The sequence below is a fragment of the Chionomys nivalis genome, chromosome 8 (genome assembly GCF_950005125.1).
Source record: "Chionomys nivalis chromosome 8, mChiNiv1.1, whole genome shotgun sequence".
Taxonomy (NCBI): Eukaryota; Metazoa; Chordata; class Mammalia; order Rodentia; family Cricetidae; genus Chionomys; species Chionomys nivalis.
In genome coordinates, this window is record NC_080093.1 from 16,650,097 (window position 1) to 16,670,429 (window position 20,333).

Genomic DNA, 20,333 nt, shown 5'->3' on the forward strand with positions numbered 1-20,333 from the left:
ACCTTGAACTTTTGATTTTCCTGCCTTAGCTTTCCTGCGCCCTAGGATAGCAGGCATGTGTGCTACCACACCCAGTTCTCAGAGTAATTTTTAATAATGACTTGCCCATGAGATCACAATATGTTTTTAAGGAAAGTAATATTTTAAACAAAACATTGGGTGGGATCTAAGATTCACTAAAGAAAACCAACAGATTAACCAGTGGGAGACTATTGATCAGGGACAATAATAATTACACTAATGCAATGTGCAATATTCTAGACAGATAATCAAAATATTAAATGCAATTTTTTTTCTCTGAAGAAAATTTCTCTTTCTGAAAACTCCTTGAAATGTCTCTGGTATAAGAATTCTTTCTCCAATTAGTAGAATAGGGTAAAATAGCCAAACCTGGGCCAGTGTGGTGGCACACATGTGTTCTCAACATTTGAGAGGCAGTGGGAACTCTGTGGATTCCAGGCCGACCAGGGTGACATAGTGAGACACTGACAGATTCCAGCACTCGGGAGGCAGAGACAGACAGATCTCTGAGTTTGAGGCCAGCCTGGTCTATAGTGTGAGTTCCAGGACAGTCAGGGCTACATAGTAAGACCATGCCTCAAAAAGAATGAAAGAAAGAAAATCATTTAGCTTTGTGTAGAGCTGGGGTTTAATTCAGTGGAAGAATGTGTGCTTAGGCTGTGTGAAGCCCTTTGTTCATCCTAGAATCACCCCCCCACACACATACACACACAAGGAGTGAATGTCTGGGAATAATAATTTTCCTTTTTCTACTTTGTCAGCACACAGGAAAAAAGCAAGTCTCCTTAACCCACATGACATCTGCTTCAGGGTGTTGGCTCAGTACAAATTATCTCAGTTCATTCAGCTGTACTCTATCCTGCTACAAAATAGCAACCATAGTCTAAACTCTTGAATAGCCTGTTAATTCCAAACAGTAACTAGTTTTCCCTTTTCAGGCTAATGGTTTAACGTTGCTTAGAATTGTTTACTTAGTTACGATTGATCTGAGTCACGGAGCTCTGCAGTCTGGAGGGTGGCTTGCAAAGGTGTATTTCCGCATGCTCAGGGTCAGGCACTGGGTGGGAAACTGCAATAGATCCAGTGAAATACTTCAGAGTATCTGGAGGTTTTACCGGACACAGCAAGCAAGTTTGAGCTAGCATGAGACCCCAGTCATGCCTTCGCTCCGGCTGGCTGCTTTACCATTACTCAATGTCACAGGCCCTAAAAGACAGGAGAACCTTTATTCATCCACTGAGTTCCTGTGATATTCAAGGTGGTGTCTAAAGTGACAGCGGTGACCTCTGCCCTTAGTGTTACTTACTTATTGTATAAGTAAGTTAATACATAGCTTACTTATTGTATAAGTAAATTAATACATAGCTTACTTATTGTATAAGTAAGTTAATACATAGCTTATTTATTGTATAAGTAAGTTAATACATAGCTTTTCAGAAGGAAAGGGAGCCAGGGGAGAAAAGAAAGCAGAGAGCATCCTGGAAGGATCCTGAATTGCCATTGATTGAGATGGTAAACTTCAGGCTGAGGAGGATGGTGAGGAGGGGTGTTGTCCTGGTTCTCTTCTGTTGCTGTGGCAAACACCATGGCTCAAAGCACCATGGGAAGTAAAGGATCTGTTTTAGCTTAGAGGTCATAGTCATTCCCATTTCAAGGGAAGTCAAGGGAGGAACTGAAGCAGAGACCATGAGGAGCACTGCTTACTGACTTGGCACCCTTAGCTGTCTCACCTACTGTTTTTACACATGCCAGGCTCACCTGCCCAGGCATGGCACTGCTCACTGTGGGGGGGCGGGTTCCTCTTAAATCAGTTAACAGTTAAGAAAATCCCTTCAGAGACATGTCCACAGGCCAATCCAATGGGGTAACTCCTCAACTGAGATTCCTTCTTCCCACATGCATCTAGGTTTGACACAAGTTGACAGAGACTAAGATCGGGGCTCAATTTTGGCTGATTTTATGAGACACCCAGGTAAAAGTATTGATTAGATGATGTGAGGTAAAACCCGGAGTTCAAGGTCCATTTAAGGCTGGAGACTTGACTGGGTGGTATGAGCAGACAGAGACTGTATATAGACCTGTAATCCCAGCTACACAGGAGACTGAGACAGGAAGATTGCAAGTCTAAAGCCTGCTGCTAGGTCACAGTAGCACAGGGATGCCCTTTAAAGCCACAGTCTTTAGTGGGGGGAGGGCAGTATAGATAGATTTATCTTTCCCACCTACCAGTTACAAAATAACCAACATGGAGACTCAATATTAATTATAAATACTTGGCCAATAGCTCAGGCTTATTATTAGTTAACTCTTACATTTAAATCAACCTATATTTCTTATTTCTGCTTTGTCATGTGACTTTTCTCAGCACAGCAGTCTATCTTGCTTCTCCCTGCTTCTGCTCGACTCCTCAGACTCTACCCTTCTTTCTTCGATCACCCTCAGTTCGACTCTCCCACCTAACCGTATCTTGTTCAGCTATAAGCCAGTCAGCTTCTTTGTTAACCAATGAGAGTAATACATACTCTCAGTGTATGGAAGGATTATTCCACAGCAGGGGGGTTGTCTGTGAATGAATATGAATGCAGAGAATGTATAGGTTATAAAGAAGAGACATAATAAGAGCTAAGCCTTCCCAGTAGTGGCTTAGCTATCTGTTTCCATAGAAACTAAGAGTGAATGGTAATAATAATCATAACTGTGCTTTTAGCACTTTGAAAACGGTGTGCAAGGCACTTTCATACAATCACCTAGTCCTCTAAAACTGCCCATGACTGACCGATGAGAAAACCAAGATTTGCCCAGAGTCTCACAGTGAGTAAGGTGTAGGACTGGGGTTCAAATCTGGATCCATGTTTTACACAGTCTTTATGTACTGTTTTATTGTGTCCACAGTGATGACAATGTGTTTGGACATAAAGAGGGACCACAAAATTTCTGAGATTTGTGAGAAAAAGCAATAATTGAAAATTTACCCGTTTCCTAACACTTAACTGGGCAGCTCACAGATGCCTGTAGCTCCAGCTCCAGGGGTCGGACCCCTCTCCTGGCCTCCATAGGCACCTGCACGCATGTGTTACACACACACACACACACACACACACGAAGTGGACAAATATATCCAGTCTTTTTGTGTCCTAATTCTTTCTGTGTCTGTGCTCCTGTTCACCAGTCCTGAGACTCCTCCATTGGGGACTTCTCTTTGACCCTAAGTACCTTTCTGCTCCTTCATTTCCAGATCGGGTCTCCAGGCACATAATGGGATCTGCTTTTCAAGTTTTCTTCCCAGCCTTAGCCTAGAGGCAGCTGTGTTAAACGAGGAAGAACCACATTCCTGACCATGCCCATCTGTGTGTGTGCCTCTTTGTGTTGAGTGATTTCTGTGCGTGCAGGAGCACATTATAGAGGGCAAAGGTCAACCTTAGGTGCTGTGTGCAGGAGCTCTCTGCCTTGTTTTCTGGGACAGTATCTCACATACACCGTAGCACCTAGCTTTTATGTGTGTTCTGAGGGGTGGAACTCAGATCCTCATGCTCTCTTGGCAAGCACTTTCCTGGCTGTCTCTGCACCCCTTACTTCCATCTTTCTTAAATCTTAACTATGTGCTAACTAACTGGACTTAGAGAAGAGTCCGATCCAGAACTTAGCATCAGAGATCTCCAGTGTGGGACACCCAGGGTGTGAGCCAGCATAGGAGAGGGAGTGGGGGAAGAAGCCAAGGAAAGAAAGAGCTTCAAAAGGGGAAAGTTATCCAATTCACACCTTTAACTGTGAGTTCTGGGCTAACCTAGTCTAGATAGAGTTCCAGGTTAACCAAGATTACATATTGAGACCTTATCTCATAAAATGGACAGGGGAGCAGAAGAGCAGCTAAGGTTTGCTTGAGAAAACTGGCATGCTATTCTCCCCGTCAGTCTGGAAGCTTCTGAGGTTGCAGTAGAACAGGAAAAGCCCTGGTTCTTTACAGCCTTCTGTAAACAGTATCTTTAAGGCGTTAAGAGTAGCATGAATTTAAATGAACAAACAGAAAAAAGTGGAATTGCTAGGCTCAGTGACACATGTAATCCCAGTTGCTGGTGAGGCTGAAGAGGGCATCACGAGCTCCTGGCTTGCCTAGGCTGTTACAGAGTGAGTTCAAGTCCAGCCTGTGTAATTTAGCAAGACCCTATCTCAGAAATAGAAAGTGACTAACAGGGCTGGGAGGGTAGGTCACTCAGTGGTAGAGCGGGGCACGGGAAGCCCTGACCACAGGCAGCAATTCACTCCACTTACTCCGCAATAGGCTCTTAGCTCCACACAGTGTCTTCCTCTGATCATTTATAAGTAGTGTCTTCATACCTATAATTTAGTTTCTTTTTATCTCTTCTGTGGCTGACTTACCAGGTGAGCTTCTCTTATCATGCCTGCTTTATCAAACATGGGCAGTTGCTAGAGAACTTTGTTTTTCAAAACAGTTTCCCTCCCTCTCTCCTTTCTTCCCTTCCTCCCCTTTCCCTGTGTGTGTGTGAGTGTGTGTGTGTGTGTGTGAGTGTGTGTGTGTGTGTGTGTGTAGAGGTCAGAGGGCAAGGACAACTTGCAGCAGTTGTTTTCACCTTCCGCCCATGGGTTAGGGAGATCGAAGCCAGGCTGTCAGACTTGGTCGCAAGTACCTGTACCGTCTGCGCCAGCTCACCAGCCCCCTCCCCCTGTTTTCTGAGATTTTAAAATTACATTTATGTATGTGTGCCCTGGCATGAGGGTGGAGGTCAGAGGACAACTTTCAGGAGTCAGCACGTGGGGTTGAACTCAGGTAACAGGTTTGATGGCAATGCCCTTCTTTACCTGTTGAACTAGCTCACTGCCCCTCCCACTTTTTAAACCTAGCTTGTGTCTAGTTTCAGACCCCCCTCCCCAAGCCTGTACTCTTTGCTGGGATTGTTACAGCTTTGTGAGCACAGTGCTCAACTAGGATGGTTAGTCTTGTTGTTGTTGTTGTTCTGTTTTGTTCTTAAGACCGAGTCTCATCTCACTATGCAGTCCTGGCTGCTCTGGAATTTGCTGTGTAGACCAGGCTGTCACAAACTCCTAAGCGCTTGGATTAAAGGCATTTGCCTTCCTGAACACAGAAAATTAGGCTTGGCTTTCAGTTTAGAAATGAGCAAGATCATCAGATTTTAGATTGAAATCAGAGAGACCGTTAACTTCCTCATTTCACACATAAGGAGGTAGCAGCCGGAGCTAAAGAGGCGTCTTAGCTGGCAAGAACATGGATTGCTCTGGCAGAGGATACAGGTTCCGTACTTAGCACCTACGTGGAGGCTCAAAACCATGGGTACTGGTGCTTGTGTACACACTTGCACGCATACACATACACTCTCTCTCACACACACGCACACACATATGAATGAACAGAATTTTAAAAACAAAGTAAATCTTTAAGAAAAAAGAAAGAAAGAAAATAGCCAGGAGTAACAGCACACAGTTTAATCCCAGGACTCAGGAGGCAGAGGCAGGTGGATCTCTACTGGTTTCAGACTGACCTGAACTGCATTGTGAGACCCTGTCTCAAAAACAAAAAGAAAAGAATAACAGCTTCATTGTCTGTCCAGTTTTCTATGGATTTTGCTATAGTTTTGCATAAATCTATCTTCCAATCATTGCCTGTTTGTTTAGTGAGCAAATCACAGTCTTTATAAATTACTATTCAGTCAGCTTTCCATGTCAGGACGTGGCTCTAATAGTCCAGGTTATCTGGTGCCGTGAAGTCAAGCAGAGCAGGGTTCAGGTAGCAGTCTATGTGATCCTAGATGTTGTTCTAATATTCAGAGTCTCTGGGAGCCCGTACTGACTTTGAACTTGGTATTTAGCCAGGATGACCTTGGACGTCCAGTCTTCCTGCCAAGTGCTGGAATTAAATGCATTTCTCACCACACTCAACTGGATTATTTCTTTATCTGTAGTAAAAAGAATAGTTGCCTTCTTGCTTTGAAGGATAATGAAGATTAAGCAGGACATTCTTCTCGACTTTTAGCACCAATCATAGGTCAGCAAACACTGTGTGCGTGTGTGTGTGTGTGCGTGTGTGTGTGCGCACGCATACACACACCAGAATGGTTGGGACCATCACTGTGGCTGCTGCTGACTGAAGGATTCATGAGAACAGGTTACATGGACTGAATCTCAGGGCATATCAGAAATTTTGACAAGTTAAAGAGGTTCCCCAAAGTGGACAAAATCCAAGCATGGTGGCCCAGGCCTGAAAGAGGGTGAGGAAGGTGGCTCACAAATCAAAGTCTGCCTGGGCTACAGAGTGAGTTCAAGAGCAGTCTAAGCCACTTAGGGACCCTTTCTCAAAAGAAAAAAAGCTACAGAGAGGAGGCAGGGGTGATGGTGCACACCTTTAATTCCAGGAGGTGGAGTTAGGCTTCTCTGTGAGTTCAAGGCCAGCCAGGGTCCCGCAGAGACCAGTGTCAAACAGAAACAACTAAAGCAAAGGTGAATACAGCGTTAGACATACAGCTCAATGATAGCATGCTTAAAAATAAACCACAACCATTAAAGAAAGAAACATTGTTTCCAAGAGCCCATCTAAGAAGTTGTGAGTAAAAAATAGAACCAAGGATTGTTAGGGCAGGAAAGCCACCTGCCCACCTTATAGGCGGGCCAGTTGAGGCCTGGAGAGGATATAGTTTGTAAGTTGTAGGATTAAACTCTGAATTATGGACAGGGCATATTACTCTGGGCTCAGAGAAAAGTTAGTGATTATTCCTGGGCATCTAACGGCTGAGCAGGCGGCTGGAAGGATGACCCGATTGAGGTTCGTGTGGATCCTCTCCCAGCGCTTGACTCTGGCGCCATTGCCGGTTGTGGTTGTGATGTAGCCCTTGCCACGTGCCTTTTACTTTACAGTGCATGGCTTTTGGGGTGTCCCGTGTGAGCGTCCCTTTGTTTATCTCCTCTTCCTCAGTGCCCATGTACAAGATCGATCGGTGGATCTATCTGTCTGTCTGTCTGCCTCTCTATCTGAAGCTTGTGGAATTCCCACAGGTACTTTCTCACCAGCCTTTATGATTTCAAGCCACATTCTCTAGTTCTTAAATATGGTGTAGGAACTGAACAGAAATAATTTTAGCAAATGGATGGGTCTGATGTTTTCTGAGAAGAGAGAACATGACTGTTCTCTAGAAAAGACCTTTCACACCATGGTTATCCCCACAGAGAGAGTACAGGAATACCTAGTCTTCCTTCAGCAGGATGGCTGGTGTGCAGGCGGCCGGAGCTTGAGTGGCAGGGGCAGGGAGGTGGTGAGAGGCTGGCGGGGGTGAGTGTGCTCTGCCTGGTTACTGATCTCACAGGGGCAAAGCACTCAGGGCAGGGAGAAGAGCTTCAGAGGTTCCTGCTTAGGAAACCCGGCTGCTGCTCGTGCTGGTATTTGTCTTCATCCCACAGCGGCGTCCTAAAGGGAGGCTGCAGGCTGACTGGAGACCCTAGCCTGGCCTTTGAAAGGGTGCTCTTGCTGTTTCCTAAAGACCTTGAGGGCATCCGAATGCCTGTACCTTCAGCGCACAAAGCAGCCCAGCCAGTCTGACCAGCTCAGGGAAACACCACCAAGGCTGCCAACACCAATCACAGGGATTCTAGTTACTCATTATCTCCTGGCCTCTGAGGAGAAGATAGAGTAGCTCACCGATTGGATCCTGAAGTTGAAATGACTCCACATCTTCCCGCACTCCGGCCAGAGCAACAGGAAGACTCCGGAGCTCTGGGAGACATTTTAAGGAGGACAGATACAGCCTTAGGCTACACCACACCTGTCGCCGGTTAGCCCAGCCCAGGCCCATGGCACAGAGAAGTGAAACCTGTGTTCTCAGTGAACATGAGTGCTGCTCCTGAGATTGGGGAGGGAAGAGGAGCAGAGCAGAGAGGGCCTTGGGGCTCCAGCTGGGAGCATGAAGACTGCAGGAGCCAACGGAAAAGGAGCCTTGCTGAGCCAGCCAGGCTCCCTGCAGAAAATGACTTGGACTCTACCTGCCAGGCCAGGGCGCGGAATCGGCCCTACAGAAAAAGAGACTGTGGGTACTGGGATTTTGAGCAGAGTGAACCGAACTATATGGACTCTGGGGAAACAAATGGAAGAGGAAGGGATGGTCTCTTCCCAGAGGACTATGCTGGTTACAAGAATAGAGAAGACGTAGACCATGTACACATCAGGCCTGGGACAGAGGAGCATTTGCTTCTGGGAAGCCCGCCTGGGATCCTGGAAGCTGGAGAATGCCGGACGGTGAATGGCTGTGTAGAGTGTAATCCTGAGGACACGCAAAAAGCCAAGCACAGGAACGGCTACAGGGACTTGGGTGACTCTCTGAGGAACTTGCATCAACCTCACAACTGGTACTGGGGCCTGGGGAATTGTAAAGGAATTAGCTTAGACTGTGGAGATCACCGCTCTTCACGTCACGTTCCTGGGCCTTATCCCAACGGGGCGTCTGTGGAGCCTCCAGACTGGAATGGGATCAGCAAAGGTGAAGAATCTGTTAGATACTGTGAAGACAACGGGAAGGTTTGCCAAAGCAGCACGACCTACCCCAGAAAAAAGACTTATCCCAGGGATCTAGCTAATTTTAATACAGAAAATAAAAGCGCTGATACTTTCTCTCCAAACCCTGAGCCTCATGATTACAGACAAGTCGATTCTCTGCACCCAGGGGAGGATTTGCCGTATCACGACAGTGACAGACTGGGCATGAGGGCACCTGGTGGCCGAGGAGCCGTCTCTGACGGTGTGCAGCAGCCTGGGGGAGAGCAAGGAGAACCTCACTTTGGGATTCCTGGGGGCCCTGCGTTAGAAAGCACCTGGCACTTAGAGGAGGCGAGAAGGTTGACTGGTTCAGACACCTGGAGAAGGAACAGCCACTTGCGCCGCACGGCTCCCAGCACTCTGAGACGCTCAGAGTTCCTGCAGAGACGGAAGAGCTCCCAAGGTAGGAACCCAGCCAGACCTCTAGCAGTTAAAAAGTGGCCTGAAAATGGGTGATGAGGATGGCAGTATCATGAGATGTGCTGTATGTTTGGAACCTGACCCTCTGAGTTCTTATCAAGTGTGTTTGCAGGTGACACTTGGTTTGGAGACATGTTCTCTTGGGGTATTTTGCTGAGCAAAGGTACAAATAGTGACACAGGTGATGTGCTGTGGCCCTCAAACAAAACAAGACAGTCCCCTCACAGAAGCTGTCCTTCACTCTTTCCATCTTTACACTAATGTTTTTGTCCTTGTGGGGACAGGACAAGTGGTATTGTGACATACTTCTCTCGGTCCCGAAACTTCTTTAGACTTTAGTGGAAGAGTTCAGTTTCGCCGTAGGTTAGTTCTCATCTAACCGCACAGGGAGCCCTAAAGCTCCCGGAGTCCAGGGCTGTTCCAGCGCTTTGCACCTGTTCTGTTAGGTGTAAACCATTTCTCTCTCTCTCTCTCTCTCTCTCTCTCTCTCTCTCTCTCTCACACACACACACACACACACACACACACACACACACGCAGCCTTCCCTCAGAGTGGGAATGTCAGGAGTCCGCTCACAGGGACTCTTTCTGTCCTCAGTGTTCTGAAGGTCTTGTTTATATTTTGTGTTCTTCTCAGGTGAAACAGCCTGTTCTGTCCAGTCATGGGGGTGGGGTCCAGGTTATGACTAGAGGATAAGGGTTGGAACTGAAGAGAACGAATGATCTGGAAGACTCCCACTCCGCACACCCTTCCTCCAGGAGGGATCTTCCTCCCTTAGGGCTCCCACAGAATGGCTGCCTGCTTAGGTTTGTAGCCATCAAAGACCAAAGAGATAAACTCCCATTATAACATGTCAATGTTTTATCCTATCTAGCATGGACCTGATGTAACTCAAAATTTCCAAACTACTGTTTGGACAAAGCTGGCTCCATGTACCTGTACTCACGGAGATGAAAACAAGATCAACCCTGGCTTCAGCTGGGAGACTGAGGAATTTAGCAACTAATCTTTCCTCTTGTCTTCCTAGGGATTCATTTTTCTCTCTGAAATGGATCAGGTGACACTACAATTCCTTTGGGCTCAGAGAAGTCTGACTGTGATCTTTGTGTGGGTTTGGATATGGCTTCTCTTCCCTCCCCCACATCTCTTCCTGGGTGAACTTTGCTTCCTACCTGCGGTTCCTTATTGTTGGAAGCCTCCTAACTGTCATCAAGGTGTTTATTCTGTTTGGTGTGTTGTAATGTGCCCTGTGATCTCTCTGAAACCAGCTCTGGTCCACCTTATCATTTGTGTTTTCACAGCTCTCTGTACTTGATCCAGACCATGGGGTTCCTCAGGGGGCTGTGGGTATTCGTTCTTATGATCCTGACGCCCCCTTTGACAGTCGTAAAATCTCATTCCCACCAGAAATCTCCAAGCTTCCTGCTGTGCTGGTTGCTGTCTCTGAGTACCAGTCATGGCCTTTACTGCGAGTTACCTAGCAACAGCATGAACTGTGGAAGAAAGCAAGTGTTCGAGTGGGTGTGCCTTGGGTTCAAATCTCAGCTCCAGTATCTACCAACTGTGTCCTTTTAGGCCAATTATTTAACCTCTCTGAGCTTTAGATTCCCTATTGGCTAAGTCAAGATTTTACCCATAGAGCTGGCGCAATGCTTAGTTAGGGCTCTTTGTTGCCCCTGCAGAGGGCTGAGGTTTAGTCCCCAGCACTCATATGGTGACTCACAGCCTTCTGTAACTCTATATCCAGAGATCTGACACCCACTTCTGGCCTTTGTGGACACCAGGCACGTACATGGTCCACACATACACATGCAAGAAAAGCACACACACACATTTAAAAAATGTTTTTAAAAAGATATTACTCATGTGTTTGGAATAAATATATAAGTAAGTGCTTGTACACTACCATTTGTGTGTGTGTTTTCTCTACCCAACTCCCTTTCTCTTTACAAATTGCCCCACTAGACTGTCAACTCCAAGGTTCTCTGCGGCACAGACTTATAGTTACTGTTCCTTTTGGACATTTGTAAACACTTCAACTTTAATGGGGGAACATCCCTTCTTTTTCTCCCTTTCCCCTGTTACATCCATCTGTCCCATCCATCCATCCATCCATCCATCCATCCATCCATCCATCCATCCATCCATCCAAGAAACAGTAGCTTGTGGCTGCAGCCAGCCTCTCCCCAAGCCAGAAGCCAAGCCTTTCCCCAGCTTTCTTTTCTCCCTCCTTTCACTGATCTTACCAGATCCTTCTCCAAGTACTCTGTCTTGGGGCGGTTGGGACAAGTCTGTTAATAGTTTTGGACATTGGCCCTAGGGTGTGGTCCACAGACCTAGGAGGCCCTTCCCTCCTGAAGTGTCAGGTTTCTGTGAACTGGAGGTGCGGAGTGAGTGAGCGAGCCTCCTCAGTGGGCTCTGATTTAGGTGTTTTCCAGCCGCCTCAGTTGCTGACTGTCTCAGGCTTCTTTACCTCCACTTGCTGTCTGCTTGTGACTTCCTTGGCGTCTGAAATGTGTAGTCTGTTGAAGGACCTGAGATGATTTCTCCATAGATGTGCTCTTCTCCTCGGGGGCTCCCCTGCAGGACTTCCTCCCTTATATCTAACCCTTTCCTGGCCCGCAACTTGAACTCTGCCTTCTCAGTCTAGGCTGACTACTTGCTGGCTACTTGTTGACTCTCTTCTACTTTATTTCCTTACTTGTCAAGAGGCTAGAAATGGCCTCGGGGAAAATGGGTAAATACAAATGTGGCCTAATTGCATTGTCTTGTTTTGAGTCATGTCCTCTTCAGTTTCTGCTGCTTTTGATTGTTTCGTAATGTCTACATATAATTATCGTTTTAATACCATGTCTGCAGTTGTTAATTAGTTATCAGTAGGAAGCTCAGCATGACAGAAGCCACCAGGTCAGCATCATTAAGGTTCTACACTTGCTAAGAATGTAAGTGGTTATGACAGGAATCCCCTGTTGCTTATGCTGAATGAAAGTGGGGATTAGGAGCTGGAGATGAAGAATTCTTTTTTTTTTTTTTTTTTTTTTTTTTTTGGTTTTTCGAGACAGGGTTTCTCTGTGGTTTTGGAGCCTGTCCTGGAACTAGCTCTTGTAGACCAGGCTGGTCTCGAACTCACAGAGATCCGCCTGCCTCTGCCTCCCAAGTGCTGGGATTAAAGGCGTGCGCCACCACCGCCCGGCTAAGATGAAGAATTCTTTTTCTTTGCTTTGGTTTTGGGTTTCTTTGTATAACAGTTCTAGCTGTCCTGGAACTCACTCTGTAGACCAGGCTAGCCTCAAGCTTCTTTATTGTTGTTTTGAGATTGACTCTCTCAGACTCTCAAGCTGGGATGGCCCTAGAATTCAATGTATGGTCCAGACTCACACTGAATTCCAAGCACACTTCCTGCCTTAGCCTCCCTCCCCTCAACCCCGAATGTGTGGTTACAGCTGTGAAATACTACATCTGGTTAAAATAAAAGTTAATTTAATGGTAAATTTTAAAAGTGTATCAGCCAGGCAATGGTGGTACATGACTTTAATCCCAGCACTCAGGAGGCAGAGGCAGGTGAATCTCTGAGTTTAAGGCCAGCCTGGTCTACAGAGTGAGTTCCAGTATTGTCAGGGCTACACAGAGAAACCCTGTCTCAAAAACCAAAATAAAGAAAAAAGAAAAATCTAGTACACTCAAAAACCATGTTTTATGATATTTTATGCGTTTGTGAATATACATATATATACACATATATAAGCACATTTTATAAATGTATATATACACATACTGAATAAAATGTGGACAACAGTTTTTTTTTTTTTTGCTTTTTTGTTTTTTTGGGTTTTTTTCGAGACAGGGTTTCTCTGTGGTTTTGGAGCCTGTCCTGGAACTAGCTCTTGTAGACCAGGCTGGTCTCAAACTCACAGAGATCTGCCTGCCTCTGCCTCCCGAGTGCTGGGATTAAAAGCGTGCGCCACCACCGCCTGGCTGGACAACAGTTTTGAAAAGTTTAAAAAGTGCTTAAATTCAAACTACTTAATTTTTGAGTGAGGAGAGCACACAGAAAAACTGACAAACATCCAAGGCAATTAGACACGCCTAGACCAGGAGGGGATTGTGGTCTTACTGCCCAGACCAGTACTTTTGATACATTACCAGAGTAGAAGCCAGAAGACCTGGATCCTTTCTGCATAAGCAAACTTAGAAGAGAGAGAAGCACTAGGAAGTCAGAGTGGGCTTCAAACAGAGGGGCAGAACCCATGTCACACAACAGAAGGGCCAGAAAGGATGTCGCTGGAGAGATCCATCTTTAGCAGTAGGCAGGGAGGCACTGAACGGCTGTGGCATAGTGTTTCTTACAGGGAGTGTTGAGCTTCTTTTCCTCTTCCTGGAATAAAATAAGCTGAGAAAACCAATTCAGGAAGGGAAGGTTATTTTAGATCACAGTTCAAGGTACGGAGCTGTCGGCACAGGGAAGTCAAGGCATCTGGAGCATTAGCAGTAGACGGTCACATGGCATTGCGTTGTGTCCTCGTTCAGAAGAGGAGGGCATTCTAGCACTCAGCTCACTTTCTCCATACCCTACTGTAGAATTCCCAGCTCAGGGAATGGTCTCCCCACAGCAATGGCTATAATTAAGATGCCCAGAGGCCTGGTCTCCTAGCATGGTATATGCCGTCAAGCTGATGATTAACCCTAATAACCATCACAGCCCCACCCCTTGTCAACTCAACACTCAAATATATCACTTCTTTTTAAAGGTTAATAATCTTTATAAATTTTTAATTTATTGTTGGGGTGACATGCGAAGATCAGAGAACAGCTTTTTGGTTCTCTCCTGCCATCTCTTTATAGAGCCTGGGGACCAGACTCAGGTGTCAGGCTTGTGCCACAAATGCCTGTGCCCTCTGAGCCCTGAGCTCTTACACACGTCACTTTTGAGCCATGCCTTTCCATCCCTTGCTCCCATAGTCCCAAGACCATGCTGTAGTATAAACATCTTCTCTGTTTCCTGATTGCAGATGTGACATGCTAGCGGCTCTCAGCTCCCTCTGCCTGGATAGCCCCACCATGGGGTAGACTATTTCACAAGATATGTACTTAAGAGAACAAGTGGAAAGAATAGAAAGTAAGTCACTTAATATAAACTGAAGGAAGTATGGGCTCACCAAGTAGTACAGAAAATAACCAGTAGCCAGGGTGACCCCAGCGAAGCTTGCTAACAGTGGTGCATGCCGGTAATCTCAGTCTTCTGAGCCGAGAGCAGAAAGAACGCTACGAGTTCCAGGCCAGTGTGGGCACCTAGCAAGACATTTCATGAGAGGTTTTGTTTAGCTGGGCATAGCACTACAGGCCTGTAATCCAGCACTTGGGAGGTGACAGCAAGAGGATAAGGGGTTCAAAGCCAGTCTCAGCAATTTAGTAAACTCAAGACCAGCCCGGGCTACATGAGATTTGGTCAAACAAAACAAAGAGCAAGCAAAAGCAAAATTAATGAAAGAAAAAGTTTTATTGACTGACACAAGATTCTCTTTAAAAAAAGATTGTGTGTGTGTTTCAAAACAGGATTTCTCTGTGTAGCCCTGGCTGTCTCCTGGAACTCACTCTGTAGACTAGGCTGGCCTGGAACCACTGGGATCTGCCTGCCAAGTGCTGGGATTAAGGGAGTGTACCACCACTGCCAGGCTTGTCTGTCTCTTTTATATGCATGTGTGTGTGGGTTTGTGCTCATGAGCACAGTCGGTCAAAAGAGTGTGTCTGATCCCTTGGAGTTAGAATCTCAAGGGGCTGTGACCCACCAGAAGTGAGTGCTGGGAACTGAATTTGAGTTCTCTGAAGAGCAGTGTCTGCCCTCTCTCGATGGAGCCATCTCTCCACCACCTCAAAATCCTCTTATTAAGCAGTAATAATATATTGCAAACTAATTGTCTATGTTTGCCTTATTATTTCACTTCTACCTCAAGACTAAAAAGCGACAACTCGGTCTGAAGCCCCCGATGACTCCCTTTGCCAGGATTTGTGTGTATCTGGTGCAAAATCAGAAATGGTGTCTCAGTTTCCCCTGCATTCTTTGGAGTAATGAATTGCAGACTTAAGGATTAGGCCTTGGATTCTGGTTAGGAACCTGGAGAAGGGGCCTGGAGAAGAACAAAGTGGGGAGAGGGGAGTGGCTTCTAACTAGTTCTAAGAATCTAGCCCAGCAGGAATTCCTCCCAAATAAAGGCCAAAGCAGGCAATTCCTGGGTAAAGGTCGTGGGGAAGTTTATCCTGATGCTGTTGGGATTTAGTGTCCTGAGATGAAATGGATTCGGCACTGAAGTTCAGCGATCTAAAACGTTTCCCATGGTCCCTGAAGAAAGCAATGAGCCCAGCGTGAGAGTCTGAAGAAGAAAGAACACACTGCCTCCAAACAGAAGTGAAGTGGGTGCTGGAGGGAAAGAATGGGGGCTGGGTGGGTGGGCGGGGGCCAGTGGTATGGGAATAGGGAAAACCAGGATTTATGATTCCTCCCGGCGGGGGCGCGGCTGAGCGGATTCGGAGACCATCCGCTTCCTCTGGGGGCTTAAGCAGACTCACTACATCTATAACTGCGTCTACACAGAAGTTAAGGAAGCCACCTTGGTGGCTGCCATGGCTTCCCTGCTGTCTTTCACTCTTACAAGGTGTCATTTCAGCAGTGTTTTATTGCCTGCTTTGTCATCAGTTTGAAGAGATTATTAGGTCAAGAAAGAGACCTCAGGCTGTTAAGGGAAGAGTTTGAGATAGACTTACAATGTCATTAAAAGATGAATACTCTCATGGTACAGAAAATACCCTTTTCCCACATTACTGTATACTTGTGTGTGTGTGTGTAGATATCAATGTTACACATACATCAAAAAGTCAGCAATTTCTACACTTTCAACATTTTCCATATATGTGCATTTAAGGTATCTTTTCCTGGGAGCTGGTGGGATGGCTCAATGGTTAAGAGCACAAAGGACTCCAGTTTGGTTCCCAGCACCCACACTGTGTGTTTTTGTTTCTTTGTTTGTTTGTTTTTTTTTTTTTTTTTTTTTTTTTGGAGTCTGAATTAATTTCTTTGGAGGCTGGAACTGATCTGTATTATCTTTTTTTTTTATTGATTTTTATTGAGCTCTACATTTTTTTCTGCTCCCCTCCCTGCCTTTCCCCTCCCCACTTCAATCCTCCCCCAAGGCCCCCATGTTCCCAATTTACTCAGGAGATCTTGTCTTTTTCTACTTTCTACTTCCCATGTAGATTAGATCTATGTAAGTCTCTCTTAGTGTCCTCATTGTTGTCTATGTTCTCTGGGATTGTGGTTTGTAGGCTGGTTTTCTTTGCTTTAGGTTTAAAAACCACCTATGAGTGAGTACATGTGATAATTGTCTTTCTGTGTCTGGGTTACCTCACTCAATGATGTTTTCTAGCTCCATCTATTTTCCTGTAAAATTCAAGATGCCATTATTTTTTTCTGCTGTATAGTACTCCATTGTGTAAATGTACCATATTTTCCTTATCCATTCTTCGGTTGAGCAGCATTTAGGTTGTTTCCAGGTTCTGGCTATGACAAACAAAGCTGCTATGAACATAGTTGAGCACATATACTTGTGGCATGATTGAGCATCCTTTGGATATATACCCAAAAGTGATATTACTGGGTCTTGAGGAAGGTTGTTTCCTAATTTTCTGAGAAATTGCCACACTGACATCTAAAGGGGTTGTACCAGCTTGCATTCCCACCAGCAATGCAGAAGTGTTCCCTTTTCCCCACAACCTCTCCAGCATAAGTTGTCATCAGTGTTTTTGATCTTGGCCATTCTTACAGGTATAAGATAGAATCTCAGAGTTGTTTTGATTTGCATTTCTCTAATGACTAAGGATGTTGAGAATTTCCTTAAGTGTCTTTCAGCCATTTTAGATTCCTCTGTTGAGAGTTCTCTGTTTAGGTCTGTACTCCATTTTTTTTTATTGGATTATGTGTTTTTTTGATGACCAATTTCTTGAGTTCTTTGTATATTTTGGAGATAAGACCTCTGTCTGATGTGGGGGTTAGTGAAGATCTTTTCCCATTCTGTAGGCTGTTATTTTGTCTTGTTGACAGTGTCCTTTGCTTTACAGAAGCTTTTCAGTTTCAGGAGGTCCCATTTATTAATTGTTTCTCTCAGTGTCTGTGCTGCTGGGGTTCTATTTAGGAAGTGGTTCCCTGTGCCAATGCGTTCAAGTGTACTTCCCACTTTCTCTTTTAAATGGTGGCTGGCTTTATGTTGAGGTCTTTGATCCATTTGGACTTGAGTTTTGTGCATGGTGATAGATATGAGTCTATTTTCATTCTTCTACATGTTGATATCCATTTATGCCACCACCACTTGTTAAATATGCTTTCTTTTTTTCATTTGATATTTTTTGCTTCTTTGTCAAAAATCAGGTGTTTGAAGATGTGTGGATTGATATCCGGATCTTCTATTCGGTTCCATTGATTCTCCTGTCTGTTCTTATGCCAATACCAGGCTGTTTTCAGTACTGTAGCTCTTCTGTAGTAGAGTTTGAAGTCAGGGATTGTGATGCCTCCAGAAATTCTTTTATTGTACAGGATTGTTTTGGCTATTCTGGGTTTTTTACTTTTCCATATGAAGTTGAATACCATTCTTTTGAGGTCTTTGAAGAATTTTGCTGGGATTTTGATGGGCATTGCATTGAATCTGTAGATTGCCTTTGGTAAGATTGCCATTTTTACTATGCTAATTTTGCCTACCCAAGAGTATGGGAGATCTTTCTTTCCACTTTCTGGTGTCTTCTTCAATTTCTTTCTTCAAAGATTTAAAGTTCTTGTCCTACAAGTCATCCACTTGTTTGGTTAGAGTTACTCTGAGATATTTTATGCTATTTGTGGCTATTGTGAGAGGTGTTGATTCTCTGATTTCTTCCCCAGCCTTTTTATCATCCGTGTACAGGAGGGCTACTGATTTTTTTTTGAGTTAATCTTGTATCCTGCTACATTACTGAAAGTGTTTATGAGTTGTAGAAGTTTCTTGTTAGAATTTTTGGGATCGTTTATGTAAACTATCATATCATCAGCAAACAGTGAGTGTTTGACTTCTTCTTTTCCAGTTTGTATCCCCTTGATCTCCCTTAGGTGTCTTATTGCTCTAGCTAGGACCTCAAGAACTATATTGAATAGGTATGGAGAGAGTCTTTTTTTTTTAATATTTATTTATTTATTTATTTATTATGTATACAATATTCTGTCTGTGTGTATGCCTGCAGGCCAGAAGAGGGCACCAGACCCCATTACAGATGGTTGTGAGCCACCATGTGGGTGCTGGGAATTGAACTCAGTACCTTTGGAAGAACAGGCTATGCTCTTAACCTCTGAGCCATCTCTCCAGCCCCGACAACCTAGTCTTGTTCCTGATTTCCACACTGTGTGGTTTGCAGCCATGTGTAACCGCAGTTTTCAAGATTCTGACACCCTTTTCTGGTCTCTGTATGCTTGCATGTACTTGGTGAACCTGCAGACCAACAGAGACACAGATAAATAAGAATCGATAACAACAACAAAAGCAAAAAAACTTTCCCTTTTAAACAAAGCCACAGTTCTTTCATGAACTGTTTGTATAGTGATTGTTTTCAGCAACAGCATAATTAATATCATTGCATGTTAGTACATAGGTACCTATACACCTATATCCCCACCCTCCTTTCTTTTGAAACAAAGCCTCATGTAGCCCAGGCTAGCTTCAGATTTTCTGTGTAGCTGAGGATGACCATGAACTTCTGATTCTCCACCCTCTGCCTACTGAGTGTTGGGATTTACAGCTTTGCACCACCATGTTGAGGGATATTTGATCACACTGTGGGAAGATGTTTCTTTGTTCCTCTGCACCTGTTTAAGACACCTTCTAATTAGTTTAATGAAGAGCCAAATGGCCAATAGCTAGGCAGAAGAAGACAGGCGGGACTTCTGGACAGAGGTAGGAAGTCTGGGAGGAGTTGAGGCGAGGGGAATTCAGCAGCCAGACACAGAGGAAGTCAGGTGTACAGTACTGAGGAGAGACAAGATGTGACAGAATGCAGATTAGTATAACTGGGTTGAGTTTTAAGAGCTACTTGGGACCAAGCCTAAGCTAAGGAGCTTTTATAATTAATAAGAAGTCTCCATGTCATTATTTGGGAGCTGGCAGTCCAAAAAAATGCTGACTGTACCACCATGCCTGTTTTTATGAAGTACTGGGGATCAAATTCAAGGCTTGTGTGTGCTCAGCTAGCATTCTACTGACTGAGCATATCTCTACATAAATCTTTTTTTAAATTTTTATTTATATTTTATGTATATGAGTGCTCTACATATATACCTGCCTGCCAGAAGAGGGCATCAGATCCTATTTTAGATGGTTGTGAGCCACTGTGTGGTTGCTGGGAATTGAACTCAGGACCTCTGGAAGAGCGGTCAGTGCCCTTAACCTCTGAGCCATTTCTCCAGTCCCTTACATAAATCTTAATAGCTATAATAGTTACTTTTTTATGGACATGTCATCATTTATTTATACAACCTGCTTTGAAGGAACATTTGGTTGTTCCTGTTTAGATGATTTCTAAGTTTATTTTAAGCTTTATTTTTTAGTAAAAAAAAAAAGAATGTCTCTGCATCACATGCATGCAGTGCACCCTGTGAGTGCTGGGAAAGGAGCCTGGGTCACAGCTGTGCAAGAGCAGCAAGTGCTCTATCTGCTTAAGTCTCTGCTCATGCATGTTTGTGCACTTGCCCAATTACTTACACAATAAATTCCTAAAAGTGAGCCTTTGAGTTAAAAGATCTTTTTATTAGATTGGTTAGTTCAGAGGTAGAGTTTGACGTCCTGGGCTCAATTCCTCATATTTCTAAAAATACACAAAAAGCTTTTTAAAAGTAAGAGCTGTAGAAAATTCCGAAGTTTTACCTACTGCCCATGTCCTTTGTTGGTCCTTCAGCCCTGCCCTCTGGAATGCCACTGAGCAGTCACCGTGTGTGGTCAGAGCCAGGTTTTATCTGATGCCTTTTTAATTTGCTTTCTACTTAGTAGGTTTAATAGTCGTTTGAATACAGCCCTTATACCAAGTGCATCACTGTGCAGTTATGATGGCTGACCTGGGGCTGCAAAGACGTGTAGAACTGTCCTTTCAAACTGTCCTCCTTCATCTTTAGCCACCAGATGGCTACCAAAATCCAAAAGTGGCATCTAGGTCCCAATTGGCAGGAAGAGCACCAGGAGTAGAACCAAGACAGCCAGCTCACCGGGAGACCACCCACATCTCCGGTAAGCTGTTTCCCTACCGCTGGCCTTAGTGAACTGGGGTGACAGCGGTGGG

General features: G+C 44.8%; 1 protein-coding gene across 3 annotated transcripts in view; it reads left to right on the forward strand.

Annotated features, from left to right (window-relative positions):
* Window positions 1–20,333, forward strand: part of Dnmbp (dynamin binding protein) — a 98,995-nt gene that overhangs the window by 47,451 nt on the left and 31,211 nt on the right. The window contains exon 1 of one of the 3 annotated variants that reach the window (XM_057777202.1): window positions 8,039–8,978. The exons of the other annotated variants lie outside the window; for them this stretch is intronic. Coding sequence (XP_057633185.1) covers window positions 8,108–8,978 — 871 coding nt within the window. The 5' untranslated portion in view covers window positions 8,039–8,107. Of the gene's footprint in view, window positions 1–8,038; window positions 8,979–20,333 lie in introns of those variants that run through there. 3 annotated transcript variants of the gene reach the window in all.